At 34.4% G+C, this 12,167-nt stretch overlaps 1 protein-coding gene across 2 annotated transcripts in view; it reads left to right on the top strand.

Annotated features, from left to right (window-relative positions):
• Window positions 1-1,277, top strand: part of LOC134533790 (NADH-ubiquinone oxidoreductase 75 kDa subunit, mitochondrial) — a 43,572-nt gene extending 42,295 nt beyond the window's left edge. For both annotated transcript variants that reach the window (XM_063371448.1, XM_063371449.1), the window contains exon 14: window positions 808-1,277. In XM_063371448.1, coding sequence (XP_063227518.1) covers window positions 808-957 — 150 coding nt within the window. In that variant the 3' untranslated portion in view covers window positions 958-1,277. The remainder of the gene's footprint in view (window positions 1-807) is intronic.
• The last annotated feature ends 10,890 nt before the right edge of the window (window positions 1,278-12,167 follow it).

The following is a 12,167-nucleotide window of genomic DNA, read 5'->3' as shown; positions in this document are numbered from 1 at the left end:
TGTCCACCACATAGTGATCTAGTGCTATCCACTTTACTCACGGACAATGTATCACCTTGTATTCAGTTTGGTTAACGCCTGGTACTGTAGCTAGTAACTTATAAGGTTATAAGTATAAGGAACCTCAATAGCATACAATAAAGATAAAAATAAATAGGCAAACATAGAGAAAAAATTCAAAATGGTGATGTAAAAAATTATTACAGTACAGACGTTTCAGGAACTGAGATCTGTTTCCGTTGAGAGGGTGGACGAAAACAGATCTCATTTCCTGAAATGTTACAACCGTAACTGTAATGTTTACAAGTTGTCTTAGGAATTCTATTGTGTTCATCTGCACTGTCATAATTATTTGACTTATTCCTTATACTGAATTTTCTGCGCTATTTTTTTTAATTTTGGCTTGGTTTTGTGTGCGTTTTCATGTTTATATTTATCTTTTTTTTTTGTCCGTTATTGAGGTTTCTTATGACATACAGTATAATCAACAATGGTGTATGTCCAAAACCACATCTTAAATTAGGTAATCTTCCTCATTGCACAAACCATTTGATGAAAGTAATTCTTGGTTGTATTAGCATTGAAAGAATTTTAATTTCTTATCGTTGCTAGTTTTGACTGCAGTCGTTAAATGAAAAAAAAAAATTTTTTATTAAGGCTGCGCCATTGAAAGACAAATCCTTACCATTTGGAAACAGCTCTAGAATTAGTATAAAGCAATGCCGAGAGAAACTAATAAAACTAGCGGTCAATTCAAAATTCTTAATTGGCATATGAGGTAACCAAGTGCGTATGTCCGTGTTGCAGCTGGTAAAGCAGCCAATCAGCAGCAGTCCCTTGGACGTGAAACAGAAGCAGCTCGAGGACTTCTTCATGACGGACACCATCAGCAGAGCCTCCCCCACCATGGCCAAGTGCATACAAGCCGTGCTCAAGCAGAAACAGTCCAAGTACTAGGACTCTTTCCTTTCAGGTTTGGTAACGCTTAGTATTATGTGAACGTGTTCAAATTATTTATTCCGGTCACAAGGTGATACTGCAGAAGATGCGTCGTTCCAATAGCTGTGCGCCTAGTATTACTTTTGTGTGCATCTTGCTAAATTTTTTTTTGTACGTGTGTGGTTTTGAATGTAAATAATGTAAATTATATGTCACGTTTGTAAAGACATTACTTGAAACTAAAGAGAATCATGTATTTTCAAAATTCAATCTTAAGCACACAAGCTGCAATCTTTTTGTATAAATCAGTGGACCTATATTAAATATTATTAAGACCAGATGTTGTAAAATTAATTACCTATATCTGTAATGGTTGAGTTCCTAAAATAAGCCTATTCCAATTTCTGTTTTGATTTTCATAATTTTATACCATTTTGACTGAATTCTGATAGATTATACTCTTTTCGTAGGTCTCTTCAAACTATTACTCATTTATGTACAAAAACCTGTTTGTTGTTTTACAAATAATGTTCAATTTTTCACAATAATATGCAGTTTCCAAAATAGGTTAACTAGTGCCTGTCAGTACTGTTTATGTTCAATTAACTCAAATTATATCTATTTACTTAAAGTAAAAGATTAACACACACAAATGTAACAAGCTATGGTACATAGATTTTATCTACTTCTATACTGTGCATTTGGGTTTAAACGCTTGCAATTATTGTAATGGCCCTTGCAGTCAAAAAATATAGTTTTCGGAAAAACTTCGGTTACCAAACTTTAGCTGTACAGTTTGAAAACATAGTGTGAATTTATTGTAAATTTGAGTTTTGACTCAACTATTCAAATGAAGTGAAATAATTGAAAGCATTACTACCATAAAATAATTCTTATGAAACCATGATCAATGGAAACATTTTCATTCACTTTTTGGAAATATACATTACGAGTGGGGGGAAACCGGGTTTGTAAAGGATAGCCCAATTAGTACAGTTTGTTTTTATTACCGATGTCTACACTATAAGTTTAGTTACTACACTCAAGATCTGTGTCTACAAATTAGTCTTACACTGATCATTGAAACATTAACACTTTCCACGGGAGCTTGGCTCGTTCTTGTCAGATTCTGTCCACTCACTTCTCACGTTCACCTGTGCCATGCCGCAGCGCATATTTTTTTGACGTGACGTCTAATAAATCGATGAACGCCGGCTGCACGCACGAAAAAGTGTCCCACTACGGATGTCCCACTACGGATGTGTTCTGTTTGCTCATTGTACGCATGCGTGGCATCTCTCTTCCACTCGATTGGAACAACCATCGATTTGACTTTTCAATCATATTTTCGTCGTTTGCATTATTAATATTATGTAATTTAACGATTGTCCACCGATTTTAAGCACAATCGGTACGGTTATTTAGAAGTAATGTTAAATATTCAAATATGTTTTAACCAACAATGGTGTTGTACAGTTACACATAATAATTCAAAATATTCCCGGGATCTTTTGCACAATGTTTTAAAAACTATTGTAACACATTATAAATAAGTTTGGTGTATTTGGGATGCGTATTTGTTATAAAATCGTGTTATAAAAACAAAATAATATTATTCCCATACCGTGAGCAAAATTTTTATAAATATTTATATACCATCTGAACAATAATATTTCAAACATGACTTTGTGGTCTGGCAGTCAGCACCGCTAACTTCCAATCCAAGAGTTGTCGGTTCGAATCCCTTCAGCTGCGGAAATTTTTTTTTGCACTTGAAAAATTAAATACGGCACACGCAACATTTCAAAAGTAATAAATATATTTGAATTAATGAATGAATGCAAATAAAAGTAAATTTATTAATTAAACTGTACATTTCATTTCACTCCTTTGTATCGTTACAACATAGTGATAATTCAATAAAAATGCTTCAATGTTATTCATAAAAGTATGCAGAGGTAAATTTATCATACAAAAGATAGAAAAATTAAAAAAAAAATTTTCTTCCTCAAAGAATATAATATTTTTAATGCCCAACTGGTTTGGTTGCAAAAACCTATTACGGCTCAGTCTCAGGCCGAATATGATATTTCCTTTTCTTCTGGATCAATCATTTCATCAATGTTTTGTTATGACGTCACGTTAAACTATTGTCCGTAAACCGACTTTACAGACAACCAATTTTTTTTGCTTACATTTTAAAGTATTTAAGAATCCTAACCTTTTTTGAATATTCGAAATTTGATTAAAATACAATTAATAAACTAACAATAAAATTACGTACTCACTGTTTAAATACAACAAAGAAAAACTGCATGTTTTATTTTTTTCGAACAATTCTGCCATTTGGAACATGTAAAATCTCTGAAATATTAAATTCTTAAGGCGATTGGTGCATGGAAAATATTACGACAAAACTAATTTAACTGTACATACAGTAAGTCCTCTATTTACGTCGTACCGATTTACGTCGTTTCGGATTAACGTCGCTAATGTTTGAGTACTCAATTTCAATTTAAGTTGTCGCCGATTTACAATAACGTCGTTTACAATGACCGTAAATCTTTATTTTAACCAAAAAACCGTATATAATTCGTTTATAATTCTTTGTTTCCTTCGGTAGTTAATTTATGCTATGTAGCGTAAGCTACACGTTCACCGCCTTATCTTATCATACATCATGAGGGATGCTTCCTGCTCTCCGCTGCTCTCCGCGCGGTGATGCAATACTACCAGCCCGCCCGCTCGGCCACCCACGTATCTCGCACGTAGAAGTGTTATCTACTTCCCGCAACGACACAGCATTTTCTCCTACCCCTTTTCGTCCAACTCCTTGGCACTTCAGTAGAGGTGTAAAAGTAACTAAAAAATGTGTACCCGTATGTATTCGTTACTATAACAATTAGTACTCGTTACTTTCGTATCGTTACGCGTTACTTCTGATACCGCATAACATGCTATGTTATGTAACAGCAACGAATCGAGTCGTATTTCGTACGCGTACAGTATGACGTCGCGTAAATAATAATAAATCAAATATAAACAATTAAAAGTATTTGATAATTAACAGCTTTTGTTAACCAAGAAACAATAAAATCTCATTAGAGCAGCTTTATTATAATATCTCTTTTAAGAAAGAACAAAAAAACGTGAAAATACGCGATAACAAAAAACAAAAACATACATATTTATAATTTGTAAAAAATACTTTCTTACGTTGTTTCTGTTCCAATCTCAAACTTTGTCTACACACACAATACCTTTAATAAACAGTAAAAAACTTGGACGACGAATTTCCAAATTATACTTTTCTTAATAAACAAACATCGTTCTTTGTAACGAATAAGCGCGCGCATGCGTAAAACATATGAAAAATGCGAGTAACGAAATGCATTCGTGTGTAACGTTTCGTTACTCGTTACTAGATGCCGCACCTGTTACTCAGTAACGAATACATACGGTTTGCTACAGCTCTACACTTCAGTCGCTATGATATCATTGAGTTGGCCGGAGTTTTAAACGTGCCGTTGTTAACTTTATCGTGATTAAATGCGTTTGTAGTCGGCCTACAGTATCAGCTCACTGCAATTTATGATTTTTTCTTCATAAGATGTCTTCCAAACGACTATATATCTGTTTTTATATTTCAATCAATAAAGGTAATAAAGCAGCTGGTTAAATAACCATTCTATAAAGCTGAGAAGTACTAGTTGGACTTGTTTCCCACGCTGTCGGTTGTCATTTGCTGATAAAATTGCCCGTTGTCACGTCTGTATGCCAGCGCTTCCGGCCGACCTTGGGCCGTGGCCGGCCGGTGGCATGAAACATGGCTCATTTTGCGTCGTTTCTATTTACGTCGCGGTTTTCAGGAACGTAACCCTGACGTAAACCGAGGACTTACTGTATTTATTTTTGATGCTTCTTTTTAAGACATAATATACCTAGGATATTTTTAATAAACTTTTTTTTACTGAGTTATGTCATTTTAAATGCATTTATTTTTATTCCAAGCCAGAATTATTTAGAAAACACATAATTATGTTAAACTTAAGTAAAGTTCAAGAAACGAGTGTACGAATAGGTTTCTGCACCTATAAAAGTAAGAGAAAAAAAATTCATCGCCAAAATTACAGTTTAATATTGACAATTTCCATTGATCACTGCTGGACTACTTCAGGAGCGATTTAAAGAATAAATTTAAATGAAAATGAAAACATAATTGGCAGAACACTATTGAGTTATGTATATATTTTCATATCCTTTTGTTTTTGATACGATCCGACTTAAAACATGCCCTCTGGAGTGACAGTTCTAGTCCTGCGTGTAAAACTCTCGCCGCCGGGAAGAATGTCCCCGCGACGTGGCGCTGAGGGCGGCGCTTGTCGGAACCAGGTAGTCCGGCGGAGCTCCGGCCGGCTGGCCCTGCCTGCGGGAGGGGAGGGGGAAGAATGGGGTGTAGAGGGAGGACGAGAGAGGAGGCCGAGGAAACGAAGGGTCTGTCAAGGTCGCGCTTCATAGTGGAGTCTATCTTCGCTCAAGCAAGGAAATTGTCTCTGTACAGAAAAAATCGTACAGCGAAATTCTTTTTAGCGGTTATGTTTTGACTTGAAGTTGAATATTGTCACGGTGATTATTCTTTGTGGTAGTTGTTTACACATATGAATAAATTTTTACCCTCCAGATTAATATGTTTTGACAGCATAGAACATCAGTTGTGTATTCCGGTTAGTTAGAGTATACTATATGCACACTAGAATGACAGATCTAAATTTAACCAAATAAATAGATTTTATATTTATTAAAATTTATTTAGAACATCAAATCAACACTAGGCACTAGGCTATTCCAGTTATATGAAATAAAAAAAAATTGGAAATGTTAGCTAGCGATGCCAGAATGTCGGGCACACTAATTACAAATGTCTTTTTGTAATATTACATTGCACAGAACACTGAAACCCTAATACTTCAAGTGTTTGTTTACAGTTTTATTATTCTGTGCTACGTTATTTAAATTTATATGTTTAATTTATTTTCGGTTTTGAACTATATTTCTGACATTGTTACAGACGTTTGGGCTTTTCTCTATGTAATTATTAAGTAATTGCGGCTTTTGGAATTACGTTTTTAACGGCCAGAAATTGCCCGAGGTTTCGGCGGAACTTTCAAAAAGTGCCTCGAGCATATTGTTGTAAAAGTTACGCTACTAAAAAGAAGCTTGGTTTTGGCCATTTAGGTGCGTGCAGCTCCGCGTCAGGACGTTCCTGATGCGGGCGTACCATAAGTTATGTTACGTGTGCGGTAATAATAGTACATATGTATAAAAAGGTTATCATCAGACTGCAGATTGTATGTTAAGTTGCGAACGGGAATACGCGATTTTAAAGTTATTAACGTCAGAAGATATCATTAGTCCAGGTATGGCCATATTGTTACATATTACTCTATCACTAACGCTGTACTGACGCCCTGCAACTTTTTAACATTGCCGAATGATATTATGACTTTGTTTATGTTGCTGGGATAAACTAAAACCAGCCGCTATTAAATATTATATTTACTAAATTAATTAGCCTCTCAGTATTATTAATGGCACGATCATATGAACATACAATGCACAACTATCTTAGTGGTCTTGAGTCTATAGGTCTTATGTTTTATCGGACAATTGATTTAATTTATGAGTTAGTGAATTTTTCGAACCGTAAATCCATTTTTTAACTCTACGTGAAACATTTACATTTGCGAAGTCATGTCCATGTACCTGGCAAGGATAGTTAAAAAAAATCTGAGTGATATTTTGGTCAAATGGAATTACTGTATTGAGGGATACGTGTTATTTGTTTATTCGTGTGTAAGTAATAAATCATTCTTAAAATCAGTTAATTATTTTGTCTTCCTATTTCGTATTCTAATTGAGATAAATATCAGATAAGCATGTGTTACTTGTATCACGACATCTAGGTATTATTTATCAGTAATTAATATTTTATTTTATTTTTTTGTTAACTAATGTGCATAGGGCAGTGCACTAGACATCACTACCTGTGTGTAGTGTTGCGTTACACTTTTTAACGCATTAGAGTTCACATAAAATGATAAATCCAAAATTTCGTTTAAAAGTATAAATATCAGCGATCAATTTAATTAATGTCCAGTATAACTCAGTCATTAAAACACTCGGAAATATGTATAGGACCTGTTAACCTAAATATTTGTTAACAGTTAAACTGAACTAAGATGTGTTAAGAGTGGTTTTTTTTTCTCCGTATATTAGAGGTATGGGACATCAAAATACGCATCTGTCGCCCATTGACTTTAAATACAGAATTATAAACTACATATTGTGAAAACATTCTGCAGCAGTTTTTGCTGAACGGAAAAACACGGATGAGAAGACAGACGAAATGTGTTTGGCAAGTGATTTTTCGTCAAATGAAATGGAACAGGGCAGTGCTTATCAGAATGAAAGTACAAAACTACTTTTGTGCAAGGAAATGTATTTTACAAAGACATTTCAAGAGAAATCACCTTTAAATGAAATAGATCTTGCTGACATGGAAGAAATAGACTTAGATGCCAGGCCCCTTTCAAGTGACGAAATTTCTCTTGAAGGGCTGAAATATATTTCTGGCTATATAGCTCACCGTTTCAGAAATAAATATCCGGACCTTGGCACTACGGATTTCAATTCAGAGGACGATAGCTGGATGCATGTACAATCAAAGGGTAACTTAAAATGTCCCACTAATGAATTTTTTGAATTAATAAAGATCGCTGAAATGTGTTTTGATAATGTTCATGGCAACAATTTGTGCAAAAAAGAGCGGATTTTTGAATCACTGACTAAAATTATTTGCGGAACTACTGAAAATAAATATCCAGAAGAAGTTATATACTGTTTTGTCAGGACAAGAACGTGTATGCGTATCAAGTATTTGAACATGAAATATTTTAACGAACAAGACCAAAAATGCAAAGAAAGAAATAATATGAGGAAAACTACTCTCTAAGATTTTTCAGTGTGATAGTGTCCACTTTCCTTCACCATAATATGTATGTTCATAATTTATTTACAATGTTTTTTAACTACTATAGTTAAGAAAAACATTTATTGTGAATATTGCAGCAATTATGTAGGGCTTAAGGTATTTATTGTATTCCAAATATTGAGTATGTCATTTTTATTGCCTTTATTAAAAATAATATATACGTTAACAATTAGGAGTGTGCGAATATTCAAAATTGCAAATATTCGTGCAAATCAAATATTTGATTCGATTCACATTTGAAACCAAATTAGGTATTTGAAAATTTAAAATATTCGAAAGTTTTCGAATGTATTAAAATATTATTTTTATTTGACAAAACGTGTGATACAATAATATGTTGAACCTCGAGAAATCATTTTCCGAGACAAAAAAAACTGTAAGCGGACCTTTACTTACATCAAATTTTAGGTTAGGTAAATGGGCATACTGAGAACAGTTAAAGCCAATGTAGCGTGAAAATTATCATAAATGCTTACGATTTTACTGCAAAATTTACGTGATGTGTAGCATAATTAATTTATTATATCCAGTTGTCCTTAGCACAATATTTGTGCAAGCCATGTTTGTGCCATATAAAAGTGTAAAACTATTTAAAACAATGCCAGCACATCAGATTTCAATAATAACCTTTAAAAACTAATGCACACATCTCTTTGGTCACCATTCTATTAATTTTACTAATACAAATCTCTAGAGAATTTTTTTTAACAATAGAAAAGTAAACACAGCGGCCATCATGGCTACAGCAAAAAAGAAAACGTATCCGTTTGTGGTTATGGCCAGCAGAACGGCCCATGGCCAGAGAATTGTGTTGCTAAAATTGCTCCAGCCCAATCGCTTTTTAAAATACTGAAAATGTTATGAAAATAATTAGATAAAATTAAAAAGACAAGAAAACCAAATTCATTAAAAATTATTTTGCATTTTGCCTTGACACGCTTGATTCCAAAAGTCTCTGAGAACGGAATATTGACCATGCTTACAAGCAGTTGTAATAAACAACTCTTTGATATATTGATTGATAATCGCTTGACTATTTATTGCGGAGAATAAAACTGATACATCGAAGATCTGTTTACTTTCATAAACATATTTTGCCGTTTTTAATTTTCAGAAGAAGAAGTGAAGTTCAGAACGTTGTTTTTCTGCTTCTGGGAACATTGTCACTTCCAAGAGGCAATGCCTGGATCCAGAACATGTAAAGGAATTGGTCTTTTTGCACTGCAATTTACGTAATGTTGATGGCAAGGTGTAGGCTTGGCTTTTGATGAAGACATTTCTATATCACTGATTGAGTTTTATTACTAATCTATTAGAAGAGACATAAAAATGTGCATGTTACTTGAGTAATAAAAATGTATATAAAGCTAAAGAACATTACTCTTTTAAACAACAATTTATAATATGCCAAATTTTGACTAATTATTCAGATTTATACCTAGTACTTAATTAGAAAATATTCGCAAATTATTCGCTATTCGCAAATATTTGCAATTATTTGATTTACATTTGATTTGCATTGAAAAGTCACATTCGCACAGCCCCATTAACAATGTAACAAAATTGCGATATTTTTGTATTGCTATTGCAATTTCGTTTCTTGTAAACATTATTGTAGACTTTTTCATATTGAAATTAAACTTGCTATAGGGTTGTTTGTATTTTAATTTTACAGTTATAAGATTTTTTATATGTTGTTTACTGTTTACAAACATTTGAAAAATATTTCCTTAACCATATTTCCATTTCCATGGCCATTAGCTTTTCGGGTAACTCTTCTACATGGATGATAAGATGGTGCAACATCTAAAACATATCACACCACCTTTACATAACTATTAAACTAAGAGGTGTTTTCTTTACATAATATTAAAGCACAATGTTTCCTTGTGGCATAGGTGATTTAGAATTTCCATTTATCTAGAAAATTGCGCTTTCAGAATGTTTAACACACAGTGTTTCGGAAGGTTTTTGAAGAAAAAAATTGACTACCCGTTTTATTTTTTTGCAGCTGAATTCGGGCATGTGCATGAAATATAATTAATCCGTAGGAAGCGCAATGGTTTAAAGTATTGATCTTGAAGATTTGAAAAGATTTATTGAAATAGTGTGAGAGAACGAGCGAGTTGAGTGAGAAGATGTGCGGGAGTGGCAGAGGTTAGCTCTCAGCCACATGTGCGCAGTTACGGACAAAAAAATAATCCATTCCGCCTCCCCATGGCGAAGGATGAGTGAAAGAGAAACCTGCTAAACCTTCCCCTCCTCCGGGCACGATAGAACCGTATCGGCTGTGTGTTAGAGGGAGAGCGAGATACAAACTTCGAGGTTCTGATGTTACCGCTAGATGGCAGGCCGCAGAGCGACCACCAGCAACACCCTTTCCGTCTGAAGGCCATCTCGCCACTGACGAGCTGGAACTAAGCTCCTGACCTCCCTACATAGTAACGGTCACCCATATAGGCATCTAGACTCTTTAGTGATCATGATACAAAATTCATTGTTTTCGGGCCTGTGACCGTTTTTTACCGTGCACCAATCGCCTTTAAAGGTAGTGCTATCTATGCAGAAAATGCAGGTACTGTCTCAACAGCACACACTACACTGCTGGTTGAACAAGGAGGACTGCAAGTGTACTGGTAGCAAATATAAAATTCAAGACATTATAGTACATCTATTTTCTCGGTTAGTTTTTATTTGGCGGGGATAAGGAGAACAGACACTAGCCCAGCAATTACCGTATTTACTCGCATATAGGTCGCCATCGCAAATAGGTCGCACCCATAATTTGAGGTCTTGAATTTGGTATTTAAGATTTCCCCCATTTAGGTCGCACCGATAATTCATAACCGCGCCGTGCACGGAGAAAGGTCATTGTACCCGATCAGCTGCTGTTACGGCGCGCCTGCTCACTCTTTGTTCACTGAGCTGCGCATGCGTAGTATAACTCACTCAACGCTCCGCCCAGACTCGTGACGTTCCATCAGCAGCCAGCCAATAGATGCGAGCTTAGCGGAAAAAATATAAGCTCCACCTCCCGTGTACCAGTTTTATCCAGTTCTAATACCAGTTTATTGGTATACGCACCAGTTTTCTCGCTGCCGTGACATGTTCAAGTTTACGTTAATCTTGATGTCTTGATACCAATAATTAATTAATTACGATCCCCAGAAATAAATTGTTAGTTTAAAAAATATGCGTCAACTGTACAATACTTCCGAAATTATAAAATACGTATAAAACCGTTACCAAGACTCCGCTCATTTTATCTTGTAAAGTTTGTCTCGTACCAGTATTTCGGCTAAGTTGTGACATAAATACAGTATCAGAAATTAACAATCAGCCACGTTCATACATTCGTGAGTTTACGTTTTTCCCTGGTGCGTTTTAGATTGTCTCCTGCCATAATTACTCGGATTTTACACGCCTAGGCTTAAATTATTACATGTTTAGAAATAAAAGCAACATTTCATGTTATAAAATATGTATATTTTGCGATTTAAAATGTTCATTGCTGACTATAAAAGTTAACGTTTTTCACGATGTTTTTAGTGTTTTTAGGCCTAATAGCTAATCTTATTTACTCTTAAAGTACCCACTGTATTTTCTGGTTGTTTATGGTTGTTACATGACGTAAATAGCGGGATGGATTTGACTTTTGAGTCGTAATTTGCGTGAAAGTTTTGTATTGGACTAAATGGGAACTAAACGGGACCTGAAGAATATAGTGCAAATAACGGGAAAACGTAAATAACGGTAACCTAAATTAGGGGTTTCGCTGTATGTGTACATTGTAAATAAATTTGCCTATACCTATATAAACTTCTTTTTCACATTTTAAAGCAAAATATTGCAAAAAAATTCCTCAAAAATTTAAAAAAAATTTTTTCTTCACATATAGGTCGCACTTCATTTTTTCCCCACCAAATCTGTTAAAATTGCCGCGACCTATATGCGAGTAAATACGGTATATCTCTTGGGTGGCCAAGAACCAATTTTCTGTCATATTCACATCAAAATATTTTCACAACGTTCCACGAAAATGTTGAATTAAAATTTAACCTTGAAATTTAACTTTCATTGTGCTCAAAGAAGTTTTACTTCAAAAATCTTTTAAATGCAGTAAGACAGTTTGTGATCTTTCTTTATCATTGTTCTGCAGTGTCAAGGTGGCTGTAAA

Source organism: Bacillus rossius, chromosome 7 (genome assembly GCF_032445375.1).
Source record: "Bacillus rossius redtenbacheri isolate Brsri chromosome 7, Brsri_v3, whole genome shotgun sequence".
Lineage (NCBI taxonomy): Eukaryota > Metazoa > Arthropoda > Insecta > Phasmatodea > Bacillidae > Bacillus > Bacillus rossius.
This window is presented reverse-complemented; position numbering and strand designations above follow the sequence as displayed.